The 20776-nt window shown below is 39.0% G+C and overlaps 1 protein-coding gene across 1 annotated transcript in view; it reads right to left on the bottom strand.

Annotated features, from left to right (window-relative positions):
• The window catches only part of osbp2b (oxysterol binding protein 2b), a 68437-nt gene extending 48106 nt beyond the window's left edge, over nucleotides 1–20331 (bottom strand). Inside the window, exons 1-2 of the mRNA XM_051895222.1 lie at nucleotides 19847–20331; nucleotides 4660–4868 (exon numbers count right to left, since the gene is read on the bottom strand). Coding sequence (XP_051751182.1) covers nucleotides 4660–4868; nucleotides 19847–20163 — 526 coding nt within the window. The 5' untranslated portion in view covers nucleotides 20164–20331. The remainder of the gene's footprint in view (nucleotides 1–4659; nucleotides 4869–19846) is intronic.
• Nucleotides 20332–20776: the final 445 nt, after the last annotated feature.

The following is a 20776-nucleotide window of genomic DNA, read 5'->3' on the forward strand; positions in this document are numbered from 1 at the left end:
TTTAAAACAGAAAAAATGGCTGACCGCACACTGAATCCAAAAAGACTGAAGAGGTCTAGCATCACGCTCCTCTGTTTTTAACTCAGTTGCACTTTGCACTTTATTGCACCATGCAGTTTGTAAAATAAATTTTGTATTTTCTAGACCTCTTCAGTCTTTTTGGATTCAGTGTGCGGTCAGCAATTTTTTCTGTTTTGCTCAAGTATCTTTTTTGGTTCTACGCACCTGAAGGAAAAGGAAATTTTTTCAACTGAGAGCGCAACAATTTTCTCTGATCTAAAAGTGTTTTTTACACATGATCATTGGGTGTTGGTAATTTGTAAATGAGTGTGGCATTTAACACCATGGCAGTGTTTTCCGAAGTGAAACACAAGAGCTGTTCATTTTGAATTATGTGTCTAATGTAGAGAAATGTGTTTAGCATTTTGCATAATTGCAAACTGAGTGTAAAGCAATAAATGTGCTTGCAGTTTTGCAGACTTGGTCTGAAGATTATGTATTGGGTACGAGTAAATGGTTTCACTGAGTTAACCTCAAGTACCACTTTTAGTGTGCAAGCAATTTTAAAATCGCAATCAAAAAATTCTGACAAAAACAGTTTCCACAAAAAATATTAAGCAGCACAACTGTTTTTTTCAACGTTGATAATAATAAGAAATGTTTCTTGAGCACCAAATGATTTCTGAAGGATCATGTGACACTGAAGACTGGAGTAATGGTGCTGAAAATTCAGTTTTTCCATCACAGAAATTTTACACACTCATTTTGTAATTTATTATGGATTTATGCAAGCTATATGATCTACATGTAGTCTTTCATGTAAGGGTCCAACGTTTATTGTGAGTACTTCTCCCATGTAAATGTCAAAGTAAGTGGAAGCTGGGGAGGTTTCAGGGTGATTTTACTGACCTTGACTATTTATTCTTCTGAACATGATTCATTACTGACCGTTTATGCTAATACATGGCATACAGAAAATGGGCATGAATCATTATTGTATGAGATTTTTGGACTGACCACAAACACAAAAGCCATCATCAGCATTTTGTCTGACATTCTTACTGACACACATAACCCTCACATAGACAGAATACACAGAATTCTACAGCACCGCAAAAATAGAAAGCTTGGGTTTGTTTGTGTGTGAGAGGAAAGAGTGGGCAGCGTCTGCAATGGAATGAAGAGAGGGCGCTGGAGCACAGCCAGTGTTTCACATGGACGAGAGTCTGACATACAAGAGAGATTAGAGAGAAAAATAAAAAAAGAGCTCTGTTGTCATGTGAGTGCTGGCTAGGTTCTCATGAGAACTGAAATCACGTTCCAAAATGAGCACTCCTGCCCCCTTGTGGTGAACCTGTTAAAAGCAGAAGACTTTCCCCATTCATTTTATCCCACTTATAGCAAAATATCCTAAAGTAAAATAATTCTTATGAATCTGAAAATTAAAAAATATAAATTCTAAAAACTTTGTATTTTATTTTATGTCAATTATAAATTAATAAACAAGCAAAAAGTACAGGTATGGTTAACATCTGCAGCGGCGAGATCATAAAACACAAGTTCTAATCAAAAGCAGAAGCCATCTGCTTCAGGAGCTCACCGAGCAATGACAGCTGTGTGTGTCACAGGAGATGAGCGCATCAGGTCTCAAATATAGGACAGCACTGTAACATGGCGAACGTGCTGACCCGCTCTGAGTACTGCCAAAAAACTAACACAACACTCTGACTGATTCCTACAGTGTTGTATGATAACATTTAGAGCTTGACCCAAGTGTTCAATTAAAACAACAGGGAGCCCTGAAATGGCAGTGAACATTTTTTTTTTTTTTTTTTTTTTTGCAGATTTGTCATGGAAAGGAAGTAAATAAGTATCTGTAAACACATGCAGCAACAGCTTTACTATAGGAAATAATGGCTAAATAATGACTTGTCTTTCATAAAATAAGCATAATAGGAGGCAATGGCTATATTTACATTTACTGCAATATTACTGACCTCATTTTAAATAAGATACTCAAAATTATTTCATTTATATTGCCATTTGCATTTGAGGTTTTTGATTAATGAATGCTGTACATTGTTTATAGCCAACTCTCAGACTGAAAGTAGTAAATAGCTAGAGTCTTGCAGTTCATGTAAACATGTCCTCTGCAGGCCGGAAATGGAATCCCAAAATTTAAATAGCACTGTTATGTAAACATAAAATCATGCTCCATGCAGTACCATCTCATATGGTTCAACATTCGGGTTAATGAGAAGTATGAAGAGATCTATGTGATTCAAGCCAAAGACTATTACCGCCTATTCGACAGCTCAATGTTCAGGTCAAAGACATCTTTAGGGGAAAGAAAGATTTGACCTATCTGAAGCAAAGCAGTTACCCACATAAGATCCCACAAACTAAACAATCCACAAAAACTTCTTTGACCCAGTCCAGTCCAAATGCAATCATTCCAGGTCTCAACAATAAGGACTGCCTGAACAGCGTGATAGTTTCCCACCAGCTGACAGAGCTGTCTATTGTCCCATCAGGCCAGTGCTGGATTTTCACTAAGTCTTATATTCAAATTTAAATATTTGGTTTTCTATGATATATTGACCATTGTAGCTCAATTCTAATGTTATACAGCTGGCTGGTTTTGTTAAAATTTGTAATTGTTTTGGAATTTAGAATGGGTTGAAAATTATAAATCATCATGCAGCAAAGTGTTTTATAGCTGTTTAATTCCATTTCATTACATTTATTCCCTTATATTTTATATTATTAATTCAAAAATTATGACTGCTTTGATTGATTATATAATTACATTATGACTTAAAACTATAGTAATTGTAAACCAATAATTGTAAACTAAATTTTGCTTTCAGTTAAACAAAACAAACTTTTTGTGATGGGGCCAGTGAAAATTCAATGGCAGGGCAAGTACAAATTTGATCTACTAACCCAACTGGGCCAAATAAAAATCCTTGTTGTTGAGCCCTACATTTTCCTGCAAGCAAACATCCCTTTTTTTTACTCTCAACTACCCACCAACCCAGTAAACATGATGCAAAGCCTCTGTAAGAAGCCCATTCACCTTACCAGACTGATAACAGTGTGTTAGCTGGGCTGTGTGGCCACTGTCTAAAAGCACAAACATTTTCTATTCAAACCATTTATGCAGCAACTCAATTAGTAGTCATTTCTTAGCAGAGAGAAGCTTACTGCCTAAAAACATTGAACTAGAAGAACATTTCAGTACTGTTAAAGTTACACAGTAACACACATTCAACCACACGACAAGATGCCATGTTGTCAATATAGTTGGTGAGAGTACTGATTTGAAATTTTAGGAACTTTAATATGACCTGTTGATACTAGGATCCTTTAGACTAGGACTGATGTGATATGTTGATTACAGTTGAGGGACAATAGTCATTTACAGTTTTTCTCAGTTGCTTTGGCACATTTCTCGAATCATCCTTAAAATTTGCAAAACAGTATGTTCATTTCTCGAAACAATTTGTACAAATAGCACAACATATTGGATTACCTGCAAAAGCCTGTAACCTGCTCAAAATCCTTAGTTCATCACTCAAAAGCAAGTATTTATGTCAATGAACATATCAGTGCCATCAGAATGACAAGCCCTTGTGTCATTGTTCTCGAACAAGATAGTCAAAATGCTTAGCCATGTTGTCAATATAACAGTGATGAATATTTCAGATGTAAACTATGGCTACAGTTTTTGTGACAGTGATTGAAACTGCACAAGACTGCACTTTGTCTGTATGGCATTTGTCAATTTTAACAGTACAGATGGACACATTATTGTATATGGGAGATTGATTGCAAAAGACTGGACAGGATTCACAGTTTTGCATTTACTGTTGGTCTGTCAACAAATTACTGTAAAATGTCCTTGTGATAAATGAAAAAGACAAGACTATATACATACACTATGTATTCATGTGTATGTGTGTGATATAGTATGTATCTGTATAAAGTTCATTCAGCCTACTATACTGTAAGTGTAAAGCAAGTGTAATATGCTAATGTAAGTGTAAAAATGCTACTGTAATATTAAGATTATAGCATGCATACCATATTAGAGTGCAGTGCACATTGCTGAAATACATACCTGTTATGTCTATGAAATACTTGAATGATTGAGGAAAAGGTTTTTCTCCAAACATTCAGCTGCACCTTTAGACCCACATAAGCCATTGTAAGGTCATGATTGAGCATTGTGATAACTAGGTCAACCATTTTGCATTTAATGACTTGTGCGATGAACTAATGACTAGATGTTTTGAGGGGTAAGACTATTCAACAGAGGACCATATAATACATTTTGAGCAACATGATATTAGCAATTGATAATGTACGAAATAGCAGACAGTTGTGCATAATCAATTGCCTGAATGTACTAAAGCATTTGCAATTTGTTCAAAAGAATGAGAAACTGCTTTTATGATGCGCACAAGTGACTAGATGATGTGGAGGTTGAACAAGTAGTTTTGAGAATTTCAGTTCTGATCTGAGAAATGTGCCAAAGCGACTGAGAAAAACTGTGAAAGCCGAACACAATTTTGTGTAATTAGTGTCGCAACGATCTATTTCAGCTGAACCTAAAAAAACAAACATTTATGTTCATCAGAGTCTTCCCACTCTTACCGGACTGATCGTTCATCATTCGGATGGCCTTGGCCTTGGCTAGCTCCAGTGCTGTGACCCATCTCTGCCTCTCCACCTCTGTGCTGGCTTTCAGATGGTAAGTGCGCCCCCCGCTGCTCAGAACAATATTGCAGGCGTCTTCGGTGTCGATGTGCGCTGTGGCCAGGTTGATGGTGCCACGACACGTATGGGCCATCTCCGCCTGCGTCCTACCATGAGCGACGAAGACAAGAGCAACCAAAACATGGAGGGGAGACAGGAAATAAGATGAAGGTGTTAGTACATGATGGAAAAAAGACACACAAGAGAAAAAGTAAAATCACAGAAAGACAGACCAACAAGAAGAGGAGAAAGAGAAAAAGAAAATTATTAATAATATTGTTAAGTCATTAATACATATTTCCAGTATGGCAAAATGAAGATGCATTATTTTTAAGCATATATGTGTGTAGGATAGCTGTACTGTGAATGAAGTCACATGAACAGTGAATGATGTATTGTAAATCAACATAGATCAGTTGTGTGTAAGAGAGAAAAACACTGAGCACCCGTGAGCTTTACATTACTATATGCAGCTGCATACTGAGTGGGCAGAGAATGGAGGTTAATGACTATTGTGTGTCAGCTATCCAAACAACAACACTCAAACAATCCAGCCAGTGTCACAGAGAGAGAGAGAGAACAGACTGAGCGTGATGTAAACCCTGACAGAGAGATCAGGAAGAGTCTTGGGACTTACAGTCCCATTATCAAACAACAAAGTATTGAGGCATATCCTTATGGAAACACAACATTCCTCAAACAAGCAAAAGAAAAAAAGCACAGTATTATAAATGCTGAAATAGCTTTGTTTACTTTGTTCTCTGCAACACCCCTGACCTCAAAGGCTTCATAAGGATCTACATTAGTGAGAGACTGATGTATCACATAAGAAGATCAATCAGTTAACAGCGTTCCATTTTAAGATTATTGGCATCTGCAAGCATTTTGAATACAGAATTAATTGTATTAATAAACTTGAGTAAAAGAGTAGTTGACAAATAAGAATCATTTCACAAACTGACAAATACATATTTAAAAGTACAGTACAAATATTATCTCGATAAATACAAACTCTTAAAAAATGCATGTATAATACAGTTTTTCTCAGTCACTTTGGAGCATTTCTCAGATCATCCTTAATATTGGCAATCCATTATGTGCATTTCTCAAAACAATTCGTACAAACAGCAGCACACAATGGATTACCTGCAAAAGCCTGTAACTTGCTCAAAACCCTTAGTTCATCACTCAAAAGTAAATATTTTTGTCAATGAACATATCAGTGCCATCAGAATGACAAGTCCTTGTGTCATTGTTCACAAACAAGATAGTCAAAATGTTTAGCCACGTTGTCAGTGTAACAGTGAACTCTGTCAGTATTTTCAGATGTAAACTATGGCTTTTGATGACAATGACTGAAAATACACAAGACTGCACTTTATCTGTATGGCATAATTTCAACAGTACAAATGCACGTTTGTGTTACATTATTTCTCTATAAAGTATATTTACTGTATAATGTAAAATGCAATTGGACTACTGTAAAATAGCATTACAGTAAGTATACAGTAGTACAATATAGTGAACATTGTCTTATTACAAGCCTTTTGTCTACAAACATTTGAATGACTGAGGACATTCGGCTGTACTTTTTGACCCGCCTCGGCCATTGTAAGGTCATGTTTGAGAACAATAGTGGCCCTTATTTCATCAGAAACATGTCTACAATCTTGACCTCTTCCACTGTTTTGGCTCTGTACCCTTCCACCACACATTTTTACTCCTCTTCTTCTTCCCGGCTGTTGACCCTGTTTGTTTCCTTGTTGTTCTTCTATTGTCAGTATTTGTAACACGGTGTTGTGCTCTTCCCAAATGAAGCTTCATAAGATGACATCTGAGCTATTTTAGAGAACTGGTTGATCATTGGATGATCTAATGCTTTACGTTACCCTTCATTAGTCAAATTCAAAATTCAGAGTCTTCTCAGAGGATTCATCAATTCAGGACACATTTTTTTAAAAAAATCTCTAATAGAAATGTATAGAAAATACAGTATGTTTGACAGTTTATGACAACTAGCTGAACCATTTTGCATTTAATTACTTGCGCAATGAGCTAATGCCTAGATTTTTTGATGGGTAAGACTATTCAACAGAGAACCATATGTTATATTTTGATCAAAATGACATAAGCAATTGATAATGTAGGAAACAGCAGACAATTGTACATAATCAACTGCATGACTGTACAAAAACATTTGCAATTTGTTCAAAAGAATGACAAATTGCTTGTATGATGTGCACAAGTGACTAGATGATGTGGAGGTTGATCAAGTTTTGAGAATTTCAGCTGTGATCTGAGAAATGCTCCAAAGCAACTGAGAAAAACTGTAATTTACAAGAATGTAGAGCTGCACGATTTTGGGTAAACTGAGAATCATATATATTTTTTGTTTGTTTGTTTTTTTTAATAGAGATCACGATTCTCCCATGATTCTAAATAGACAACCAAACTATAACGTAAGTTACTAGAGGTTCTGACAAAATGTTAATTGTTGCAGTTGATTGCTGAATAGATAGAACATTAGATAGAACGATAGATAGAACGATAGATAGATAGACAGACAGACACAGACAGACAGACAGACATACAGACAGACAGAGAGTGTGAAATATCTCAGGCCTGAAAGGAGCCCAGAGCCTCTTGTGAGTCTGTCAGGCCATTCTGAGGAGCTCTAATTTAACCAAGGCTCAAGTAGAGGCCTAACAAAAGCCTAAAGCCTCACAAAACACAGCCAGAGAAAGGCAGAGATTCCTCACTTAGCTGCTTACGAAACACTGATTCAAATTCCACCACACTATTGAAGCATTGCTGACTCTCAGAAAGAATGGGACAGTAAAAGGCATGAAGGGACAAAGAGGAGAAGCAGAAGACACACAGAGAGCAAGAACCCTGTCTCTCTGTGTGTGTTACTGCTCTGGTAACCCGGTATCTGTTGCACATCTCTAATGGAATGTCAAAGCTCTGACCTCTCAGAGAAACTGTAAGAAGCACTCCACAGTTCAGAGCCGGTCAGACATTTGACACAGATACACAATGTGTTTGTGGAAATTATTGTGTCTGTACTTTTACTTTTATATTTTCCAGCAGAAGTGTATGTGTGTGCATGAGTGTGTTTCTAAGGCAGTGGATCTTAACTGGTGGGATGCTAAATGTCAATAAAATATATGTAGTCTGACTCACAAATTATTCATATTAGTCAGTTATTTATAGTTATTCAAAAATATACAACATGATAATGTGATTTTACCCTCATACAAGTTAAGTGCAAACCCTGCCTTACTGTTGATTCTAAATATTTCATCGGTCATGTCAGTCACAGTGCTGATTGTCTACACAATGCTGAAACAAATACTAACCCCTAACCTTAACCTACATAATAACCTTAACCTTAGTATAGTGCACATCCTAATAAATAGCAATACTATTTGTCAGGAACTTTGAACTGAATCCATTTAAAAAAAATAAAAAAAATCACATATGTGATCAATGTAGTCCGATTCAAGAGCAAATGACTCTTTTGTGTGGTTCTTTTAAGTAATTACTCAAAAAGGCTCACAAGTAACCAGATGTCAGTCAAACTTTCACTGAATAAACTAACTGAATCAGTCAGAGCATTTAGTGAATCAACATCTGACTCACTTAAACTGCAAGTTTTCATTACTTTTAGTGAAGTCAATCTTGAAATAAAGTTTTGTGTACTTAAGGTTCGTGAACTGACTGGTCGTTTATATGACAGCAAAAACACAGATGCACTGAATTTTTGGCTGCCGAGAGCATGAAATCATCATAATTCAATTTGGTAATTTGGAAACCACAATTGCACATGTTCTAATTCAGTCTAAGTCATGTTAAAAAGTAAAACTAATACAGTATGAGGCCTATGCAGGTTATGGCAATTCTAATAAATTTAATGTTTGATAAGAGAGAATAATAATAAAAACATCCCTGCACAAACCTGAATCTGAAAAAAAGGATTTCCTCTTTACAGATACGGGGCACTATGGTCTCCCTAGTACTGTGTGTGTGTGTGTGTGTGTGTGTGTGTGTGTGTGTGTGTGTGTGTGTGTGTGTGTGTGATAAAAGAGTCCAACGTCTGCTGGCTACATTTATCAGGCTTTGTGGGGGCTGATGGTCTGATAGTCAAGCAAACCAAGTAATTGGCTGAATCCAAACTCAGGTGACCGAGTCACTAGGGGGAGGGAGAGATACACATTCAGCTCACAGACCAAACATCAATTACCATATTCACTCCATCACAAAAAAACCAACCCCTCTAGAGCTGTGATTTCATACTCAGACCCTACCAGAGCCGATAGAAAAAAAGAGAGAGAAAGTTGGGGGGAGGAGGTTTGGAGGGGTAAAAGCAGAGATCTTAAATTAGCTTCACCCACCCTGCAGGGGACAGACTGGACACAAATGGATGTAAGTGGGTCAGAACTGAGAACACGAAGCCAGGGTAAGGAACTACCATGCGGAGCAAAAAGAGAGAGACATTAAACCTGCAGAGAGAGAGAGAGAGGAGAGAGAAAGAAAGAGAGAGGAAAAGAAAGAGGCAAAGAAGACTGAGAAAGGGGTATGGGAAAAGTGAGGCAATGACAAAAAGAAATACCAGATGAGAGATAAGAGAATTTATCCAAAAAGAAAACAAATTCATAAAAAGCAGAGGAGAAAAAAAATGGTTTGATATTAATATGAGTTGGGCCACTAATACAAGATGGTACATAAAAAAGGCCAAAGCTGTCTTTATTTCCTAAGGAGGCTAAGATCTTTTTGGAGTTGAGGGTGAAATGCTCCATTTCTTCAACGTGTCTGTAGTGGCAGCAGTACTTCTGTATGCTGTTGTGTGTTGAGGAAGTTACATTAGAAACAGTGACATAAAGGCTCTGTTTACATCTGGTATTAAGATGCATTTTGGTCTATCAAATCACAAGTAGACAAGGGAGACACATACCCGTTTACACATGGTATTTTAATCTGTCTCTTTTCTCCACTTTCAACCACTTCCTGATGTCCTGATTTCTTCGAGGGGAGGGTCTATAGGCAGGTATGTATGGGTTTCTTCAAATCTTTCAATCTATTGGACAAAATAAGCTCACGTGTTTTCGACTACCTCTGGAAATGGTCGAAAGTGGACAAGCTCAAAACATTTTAGACCCTGTTTATTCCTGTATTCAGCGTTGTCCACTTGTGATCCGATCGACCAAAACGCATCTTAATACCAGGTGTAAACAGGGCCAAACAGACTGGATAAACTGATGCAGAAAGGCAGCTCTGTTCTGGGGATTTCTATTTATTTGAAATAGAAACAATTGAACTTAATAAATGTCATTACTGTCACTTTTGAACAATTTAATGCATTCTTACAGAATAAAATTTCTTACTGACCTCAAACTTTTGGCAGTGTATGTCTAAGGGATTTTTTCGTTTGTTTTATCATCTGCCAGGCACAAATTTCAAGTCAAATCACAAGTTTTTATCCACAATTCAATTGCGATTTTCAAATATCGGCCTTTTCCATATGGCCGATAGAACTTTATGAGTAGCGACTCCTTCCTTTTTCACTTGTAACTTTGCTTGTTCAAGTGTCAATTTCATTTGAGAAAACTACATTAGCTCCATCACTTAGGATCATTTAGAAAAGAAAATTCTTTTTATCGCTATATTCTAGTATTTTCTCTTTTTTTTGTAAAGATTTGTTTTCTTCTTTTCTTTTCATTTCTTATTACATTTCTGCATCTTAATGATGACCAAAACATTCCTTGAACTGTATATAACAGCATTCACATCACATCTTTAGCAGCCCATCATCTTCATTCTCTGCTCTATCCCAAGTCTTAACACCATTGCGACACACTCCCAATCCCATGCTAGACCCTGGAGCTGGCAAGAGAGAGGTTGCTCTGCAGTTCTCATAAAACATGCCCACTGGTGAAAAAAACATATTCTCACATGCAAGAGACAAACACACACTCAGCAATGACTGACGATTCCTGGAAATTGTATTGAGCCCAAAAATAACTGAAGGAAGTGTGCAAGTGTCAGTGAACACATCGTGCAAAGAGTTTGAATGACATTCCAAAACACCCTGCTCTCAGTTAACCTCCCATAAACCATTGAGGGACACAACCTCCTCTCAGATCATGTGACTGCATTCTCCCTAGCAGAATGGATGTTATCACTCATTGCAAAAGAAGGTCAAGCATTGTCTGGGAGTGAACAAGTTAGAGATGCCCTAAAAACAGAAAATTTGCCTAATAGCGATTATTGTTTTAAAATGACCGGATTATTGTTTTACATGTTTTGCCTAGTACCAATTTTTGTTCTCATCTGTCTTCACAATCCTCCAGTGAAATGACAGACTTTTCTCTGGTAATCTATGATGGACTTCTCCAATCATTTAGTCCACTTAAACCCCACCCCTTTCTTCGACTACAAGCTTGCGTTAAGATCTGCCTCCATCCAATCAACAACTGATGGTTAGTATCAAGTCCCGTCCCTTTTCTTCATATGTATGTCACAATATAGAATTTTTTTCCTTTTTCTATAATCCGTTTCACTCAGATGTTCTATATGTCACAATATGGAAGAAATAAGATACAACTAGATTTTTTGGGTTGTAGTACTTGCACTTACAAAGCACAAGTACGTACAGTACATGCCATATTCGACAGCTCCAGACACGACGGCGCACCCGCCATCTTGGAACAGTCAGCGTATCATCAATCACAGTAAGAATCAATTATGACACAGCGTTGCACAGTTTCTGGTTGTGAAACCGCCGAGATTTAAATTCCAGAAGAAATGGGATAACCTTTCAGTTTTTTTATATCACATTTTAATGTTGTGTTAGCTGACGCCTTGTATTGTGTTAGTTTAGCAAAATCATCCACTAAAGTGTATTGCAGATATATTCAGGCATCTAACTACGGTTGTAGACGCTCAGTCAACTTGCTCTCGAATGTAATATAGCGGCCCATAGAAATAGCTGCTAATGAGGTATCTACTGTATGTATACTGTATATATCTATGGTGTCAAGGGTGTTGCTATGCGGTTGCTAGGGTGTACTGCATTGTTTTAGCATGTTGCTATTTAGTTGCTAGGGCATTCTATTCGTTGCCTGAAAGGTTGCTCTGAAATGGTATTTCTAAGGTCTAAGCAAACACCACTAACTATCTGCTTCCAAAAATATCCTAATTAGACAAATATTTAAAAATACAGATACCGACACCCAGATTCGGGCAGGCTCACTGGCTTTCTGTCATCCTTTTATACTAATACAGTCTTTATTAACTAAAACAGTTTCCACTGCAATTGGCTGCAATAAGCACATTAGAACATAATAAAGATGGAAGAAAAGATTAAGAAATCAAACATGCATAGAAGGAAGCAGGCAGAGAGGAAGTGTAGAAGAAAAAAAAGGAGGGGAAGTTATGTGAGTCATCGCAAGGAAGAGAAGGAGGAGGGGGAGGCGCTGTGACCGAGTGCAATTTACGCAGACCATTACACTTTAACGTGTTTTAGCACTGCAGATGACATAACTGTGTGTGGTGGTGGTGGGGGGTTTTATTGCTTTCTGTAAAACTAACACATCAGCAGAACACATCCAAGGCATCCTATAGAAAGCCTCAGCAATTTCTTCAGAATCTGCATCAGTGTGACAGAACTACAGGGAGCTGAGTTCTTCAGAAGTGCACATAGGATAGAGTGATTGATTAACGTGTCTCTTAGTAATGATCCACAAGTCTATATGACAGCAAGATCAGTTCGATCCAGCCCGTTGAAATTAGCCCAGTGAGATGAAGAGAAAGAAAGAGAAAGTGTGTATGTGAGCATACAGAGATCATCAGCATCCTCTCAACTAAACGACCATCGACGCTCGCATGACTCACAGACACGTCAGTTGTTCATAGATCCTCTCTAAGAGCGATGGAAGGCAAAATGGATTAAATGCATTATGATGCACCACAATATCATAATTGGATTGTGATTTCTGCTCAAAATAAATTCTGAAATAATGTTACTGTTAACAGCTTTAATTAATGGACCAATAGAATGAACTGGCAACTGACCCACTTAAGGAAAAAAGCATGAGCCAGTAACCTTGTTACAGGAGGGAAAAAAATCTCCTCTTTATTGAGCACAAGAAGAACATGTAGAGTGCTGTTTGAGGAGAGTCAGCAGGGCTTTATCTCGCAGTACTTTCTCACCCCCCACTAAGCTGTTTCTTCACTGACTAAACCATAGGAAATGATATGAAGACAAATGATGCACAGAATAGAAAATTCTTAGTCAAAATAAAAAAAAATACGAACATACAGGGCAGAAATTAAATACTTTGGAATAAATAAACACAGACAGCAGCACTGGCCCACAGATCACTCCTCTTAAGCCACAGCCATCTGGAGGCCCTTTCTGCAGCCTCCATAGCGGACTTGATGGCTTTCCTCTTCGCAACCCCAGTAATGCCGAGCAGCCTGTAGATCTTACACAGTCACCAACCAGCGAAGCCTCTACAACCAACTTCGATCGGCTTGCAGCATGCCTTACAGCCTGCCCTTCGGCACTCCTCCACTAGCTCCTGATACTTGGACCGCTTCCGTTCATTCGCCTCTTCAATGCGTTCCTCTCAGCGAACAGTAAGCTCTATCAAGAGCACCGGCTTCGAAGTGGCTGATGTTAGCACCACGTCTGGCCTCAACGCAGTTGCCACGATGTGGACCAGGAACTTGAGATGCCTACCTAGATTGATTTGAAGCTTCCCGTCCGAAGCCGAGGAGACCAGCCCAGCTGCTGCTTGGGCTGTGAATGTGGCTGCTACCTAGCCCTGACAAATGTAATGTTCCTCCGGTGGCAGCAGTGCTTGTTGTTGGCCACAGCTTTGTAGATGGACTCTGCAATGGACTTTAGCACTTTTAGAGGCCCTCTCCCTGGGCTGTTGGGCAGCTGCTTAAGATGTGCTCTAGGGAACCCCCACCAGGACACAAAGGAAACGCTGGGGAGTCATTCCTACCACATGTGTGGAGATTTGCTGGGCTAGAAAGAACATCACAAACCGCTTGTACCAAGAACTTGATCTGCATGCCAGATCACGGTCCAAGAGATCTGCTTCTCAGGCATGCTCTCCCACCTCGTCCATGCCACCTGCTGCCACATGCCCACCATCCTGCAGGTCCTTTCCTCTTCAGCACCAGCCCACACCTCCTTCAGGGCTAGTTGGTGGTGGTCCCTACCATGGGCCTTGTCATAGCAGGGTTGTGGGTTAGCTCCTAACCCTGCTTGGCTCGTAGCTACCGTGCCCACCAAAGCCCTGTGTCTCAGCCGGGACTCAGCAATCTCTAGGCGTTCCTGTGCTCTCCACTTCCTACCTGTCCACACCATGATGCCTGCTGATGATACCCTCGAGTCCTTGGATTCCTGACAGAGCAGTACCTCTCTGGTGCAAGAGACCCTGAACTCCTCATCGAGCTGCTAAACGGGAGCTGGAGCTTGTTTCTCTTTCCATAGAGTGCTGCACTGCTCAAGCATTTATGTTTCAAATAAATGTTCTTTTAAACTTTCTATTCATCAAGGAATCATCCTAGATGTTTTTGTCTTTCTTTCTTCAGTCAAAAAAAATTTAAGGTTTTTCCAGCATTTTTCTCCATATAGTGGACTTCAACAGGGTACAACAAGTTGAAGGTCCAAACTGCAGTTTCAATGCAGCTTCAAAGGGCTCTACACAAACCCAGCTGAGGAATAAGGGTCTTATCTAGCGAAACGAAAAAAAAAAGAAAAAAAAACCTGCTGCATTGAAACTGCAAATTGGACCTTCAACCCTTTGCACCATGTTGAAGTCCACTATACGGAGAAAAATCCTGGAATGTTTTCCTCAAAAACCTTAATTTCTTTTCAACTGAAGAAAGAAAGACTTAAACATTTTGGATGAAATGGGGGTGAGTAAATTTAATTTACTCAGGAAAATTTAATTCTGAAGTAAACTAACCCTTAAATAATAAGAAATCTCACTTTTTTTCAGCACCAAATTAGAATGATTTCTGAACGATCATGTGATCGGTAGTGTACATACATTACAAATAGATAAAAATATTAATACAAGGTTCTAAAATATTTGAGTAATAGTAATATTGTGAGAAATAGAATTGTGCTATACCAATAGAAGATTGTATTGGCTCAGTTGCAAAATGTTTTGATGTGGATTTCTTATAAAATGACCGTTTGGGCCAGGTTGGACTGATATCAGCTGAAAATAAGAAATTGCTGATACAGAGGCCACCCAGAGATTCTGAGTCTGCAACTCTCTGCATTTAAGTGCTGTAGGATGTGGTAATTGTGCATATTTCACAGCATGAAGCAGATTTGCCTGAGTTGTACAAGTCTTTCCATTGGCTTGACTTGCAATATATTGACCACTAATGGCCTGATAAAAATGTAGGTAAATATATTAACTCCAAATTCATCTCTTGTATTTGAGCAATGGTGCATTACGTAGTGCACATGCTCAGGCCAGGGATACGGGTTCACATTTAAATCATATCCTGTCACTCCCCTTGCTGTCCTGTAATTAAAAGCCCAGAAATCTCCTCTACTAAAGCTACTTTTTAATTCCTTTCTTCTATATATTTTCCTAAAAATGAATTATCTTTTTATTGTGTTCCGCAGAAGAAAGTAAGTCATACAATTTGGAACAACATGAAGGTGAATAAATGATGACAGAAATTTAGGTTTTGGGTGAACAATACCTTTAACCAGACTTAACCTTAGAACAGTTACTTTTCCAATCATTCCAAGGAATTATTAAGAAATCATTCATAATCTAATGACTGTTGTCATACACTGGCTCTAAAACATATTCACACATTTACTGTTGCTCTCTCTGGCTCCGTAACGGCGTATTTGGCAGGTTGATTTGGCAGACATTAGCACAGCACGTTATCCAGACACTTCATTGTGTTGGCTACGTGCGCATGGTTGCCAGAGCTCTCCGATGACAGCAGATCTAGCTTTACACCACTGCAATCACCTTCCACCACTATAGACTATTAATAGAGGAGAGCAGCAAGAGACACGCTTCTTCTCTTTCACAGTCACCAGTGTCGCTTTCCCTTCATTCTCTCCAGAGCGGGTGGAAACCCTGTGGCCCACTGTGTGAAGAGTCACTAGGCTCACAGGGGCTGCCCAGTAGAGATACGGATTGATGGGAATTGCTTCAGTGCTCTTACAAGAGCCTTTGCCCTTATTTCATTAGCCGCTTGACTACAGATCTGCTCCATGACGCTATCACGATGACCCTCATGACCATCTGATAACAATACAGTTCTGACAACACAAAGGCTCTCAAACACTTCCTGGATGTCTTCAGTATGCCTTGCTGGGCTTGTGTTTAAGCTTGTAGGTATAATTTTGAAGATCGAATTAGGGCTGCACAATTAATCAAATTTCTAATTGCGATTACTATTACGGATGCCACGATTTCGTAATCATTCAAAGGTGTGATTACATCCAAAAAATATCCATTTTCTGCGTGCTTACGAGGTGTGTTCAGAGCATGTTATGTTGTGAGGCAAATTACGACTACATCAGAGTGTAAAAGCAGCACAAAAGGAACTACACCAGTGATGTAGGTGTACACTGATTGGTTGATCGAACGCGAAACACCAGCACCCGCCATTTTTAAAAAAGCAGTGAACACAGCCTATATTTACTCCACACACTAACTCTACAAACATGGAAAACAGTGATAGGACCTTTCAACCTTACGCTAAGAAAATCCAGCGTGACTTTGAGCGGACCAAGAGAAACATGATTATGTATTTCTGCTCAGCTAGCGACACTAGGCATTGACCACACGGCAAAAGTTAAAAAAATTTCATACTGTCTACTTTCTTTGTATAACAGTTCTATCTAATAACATATTAGACAGGACTGTTAAACAGATCGTAAACTAATGAAGACGGAGAATGCGAGCACTGTGTGCTCAGGCTCTGGCAGAGCTGTTCTCGGTGCTGTCAAAATAAAATTCACAACAACAAGCGCAGTTTACGTCACTTCAGAGTTCCTACTGGCGGTGCGAATGCAACCAGGAAAATGGCCCTAGGGGAACATTAGTTCTTGGGGAACCACCCTGGTGGGTAGTTCCTAGAACAACATGGTGCGAAAGCCCCTATTATTATTAATATATAATAATACCAAAGATAATACCAAAGTCCTTTATGCCACCTTCAAGTGCACATGGGATATTTGTACTTTTGGCAGTGTTCACACAGCAATAGTATACGGTTGTCAGTCCTTAATATGGTTATGTTCACAGACAGTTCAGTTATTTACAGGAGGGACAACACATTCTATAACCAAACTCACGCATATAAACTCACAACCGTATTCTTGGAAAATGCGCTGTGTGAACAGAACCAGATTGGACAACTAGTTGTCTGTCACGTCATACAGTGTGAGAGAGCCGCTCTGCACTGCACAAACGTGTGTCTTCTATGTGTTGCGGGCTTTGTGTCGTGTGTGGTTTCATTTTCGGTAACTTACAGAGAGGGATGAGCTGTGTGTCATCTGAAGGTTTTAGATCCAGTCACTGTTCTCCACCGGAGCTGTCAGTTTTTGTGTTAATTTAAAACATGGTAGTAACACCTGACCTATAATATAGATAAAATCATATATCTATAATCTATATGTAGAGATCAGTGAGTGGAAGGCAAGTTTGTAGCACAAGGTGTTAATCACTCAATGTTAATTTTGATTCACATTTAGTTGTGTGATACCATGTACAAAGAAGTGATAGAAATTAATAATTGTCATCATTTTGAATTTAAATGTAGTTATTTATGTTGATTGTTCACAATATATTTCTTCTGTTTAATTAGACTACTTTCCATGTTATATTTCCGACTTGAATGCACGACATGCTGTATAAAGAATGCCCAACTCGGGAGATACAAGTATCCCAGGCAGACTTGAAGTTAGCATATGTTCTATGTGTCAACTTGAAAAGGAAAAGACCAAAATCTTCAAAACTATATGTCAAATGATGCTACAACTGATATTTTAAAATTTAATTCAAATAAATTCAATAAAAAAATGTCAACAAACATTCGGTTTCTTTACCTTAAATCAGCCTAAAAAAAAAAAAAACTGTTAGGGCCCAGCTAACACGAATGCACGTTCTAGAATAAACATACAGGTTCTTGTAAATGCGAGGACTTCAAGGTGAGACTTCTATTTACAGTAGTTGTGATAAGGAGCAGTACAATTTTTCCATACAGGTACATCTTTCCAGGAGCTCTATTTTCTAATATTTTCAACATGCTACGGGGCAATGAAGTCTGCTAGAAAGGTCAGTAATCTCAAGGCCACTGTTATGCAATATTTCAGAGTCACCAATAAGAAGACATTGTATGACAATTATAATCAGTGCTGTCAGTACATATTAAAATTTTCCTGTATGCATATCGTCATCCAAGACACATAATGAGCAATCACTTACACATTTCAATGAGCAATATTTCTGCTCGACTAAATCATTAAATGCTTCTCTTATGGGACAGACCTAGCTGTGGTAATGAAGCAATTAAAAGACCATAGTAAGCAGTTACCTCATGTGATCCTCCTGTCTTCCTGACACACAAGGAGAGATGAAACATGATTACCAGTGCTGGCTCAAGGGCCTCTTAAACAACAGGTGTTACAGGCCGAGTTCACAGGTGACACATGTGAGGGAGGTTTAAATTTTAAAGAGAAACTGTATCACTGCATACATAGGCTTCACATCATCAGATATCGCAGGCCCTGTCATTCGAGATGATGTCACAAAAAACAACACAATGACCTAAATGTGGTTTTGCTGTGAAATGCACTGCAAATGCATTTTATTGGCTATATTTGTTGTCACTCATACAGTCAATTAGGCCTACCTTTAGAACGGTAACCATAGTTTTACTACAGGCATTACTTTACATATATACACTACAGGCATTACTATATATATATATATATATATATATATATATATTAAAGTGAAAGGAAGGGTGTATATATATATATATATATATATTAAAGTGAAAGGAAGAGTGTATATATATATATTTTATATTTATATTTATTAAAGTGAAAGGAAGAGTATATATATATATATATATATATATATATATATATATACTCTTCCTTTCACTTTAATAAAGTCACTTCTGACTAAATTACAGTCTTGTTGTTCTGTTATATTTTAGGGGGAAATTGGTTACCATGGTAAATGTTTGTAAGGGATGTTCTGGACTGTTGTGTGTACGCTGGCTAAAAGCTAACACTGGCTAACACATCTGTAGCTGACCAGAAGCTGAATACGGACCATAATAAATTACTGGTAGCAAAGTTCACCATAAAAACAAGCCAGAACTATGATTAGACCTAAATTTGTAAGACACGCCCACATACACACGCAAAAGTCGGTTGTCAGATATTAAAGTGCAACGACTCTCATGAGCGTCACAGAGCATCGCTGTATGAGAATATCAGTAGACGTTAGCATGAGCGCTAGCTGACGCGCTAATAAAAACAGCGTAACGTTATTACTGCTGTCATTTAATGAGGGAGACAGGCGTTTCACCCGCTCAAAATGACATTTGAGGACCTGGTTTAAAAGAAACACATGGTGGCAAAATGAAGGGTTTTGAGGGTTGAACTAGCATCTGTCCACACTAGGAGACGCGCTTATGAAGTGCGCTGATCGTCCGCATGTGTGTTTGACAGCTCTCATGACCTGCCTTGACATGACACATCCCTACACTAGTCGCCCACAAAAATGTTAAAAGAAACACATGGTGGCAAAATGAAGGGTTTTGAGGGTTGAACTAGCATCTGTCCACACTAGGAGACGCGCTTATGAAGTGCGCTGATCGTCCGCATGTGTGTTTGACAGCTCTCATGACCTGCCTTGACATGACACATCCCTACACTAGTCGCCCACAAAAAAGAATATTAACAAAGCCCAATAATGTGCAAATACTACATTACTGTAATAATGACACTAACACAGGTGCATGATAAACAAGACCATGCGTGCATATGAACGTGTATCATTACCTGTAATAGGACAGCAGTCCATTGCTGAGCACGAACCATCTGCGCTGGTAACCTTTAATGTAGTTAGTCCATTTAAAGAGCCAGCCTTTGTACGTGTCGGAGCCCGGAGCTGGTGTCCCGCTCGCTGGCGTGGACGCGGCACTCTTGCCCTGCTCGCTCATCCTTCTGCCCCAGTCCACTGCCGCAGACTGATGATGTCGCTCCCGCTCCCGCCGCCGCCGCCGCTGCTGCTGCTGTTTACAGGATAAGCACGGAACTGCGGTGAGAAAGGACACGATCCTGCCGGGGCCGCTGCAGGGAGCGGCCACTCTCCCCATAAACTCACCGCTGATGCGCTGAGATGGACAGGCTGCCGGAGGAGGAGGAGGAGGGTCTGGGGCAGGGAGAAAGAAACAGCGAACTCCCCCTCTTTCTCTCCCCGATGACAGAGAGATGAAGAGCAACGAGTGTGAGAGCAGGAGCGACGACCACTGGCGGCGCGAGAAGAGAGCGCTGCTCTGAAATCACCCGCGCACTACATACCTCCATAGATTCTCATCCAATCGGTCGCATTTTACTCTGCACTATTCATGTTACTAACAAACATACGTAGTACGCATCGTGTAATACAAAACATGTGCTTAATAATAAAGTGTATTAAAATGCTTGTGTTATAGACACTTTTTTTCTATTATTAATTTATTTAAGGTTATGTTTACATACATTTAATCAATATCACGTGCTGCTGGACTCTATTAGCTCCGCTGTTAAGTTAACTTGTGTTTCAAACAAAATCTTTCCAGTAAGTTCTCGCCAAGGAAAATAGTTCTACAAGAAGCCAAACGGACTGGAGCCATATATATGTGGAGCGGCGTTCTTTGATCACTCAATCGCTTCAACTCCACTCCAGGATTTCTATTAGCCGTTCCCTACACACTAGTGAGAAAAAAA

Source organism: Ctenopharyngodon idella, chromosome 5 (genome assembly GCF_019924925.1).
Source record: "Ctenopharyngodon idella isolate HZGC_01 chromosome 5, HZGC01, whole genome shotgun sequence".
NCBI lineage: Eukaryota > Metazoa > Chordata > Actinopteri > Cypriniformes > Xenocyprididae > Ctenopharyngodon > Ctenopharyngodon idella.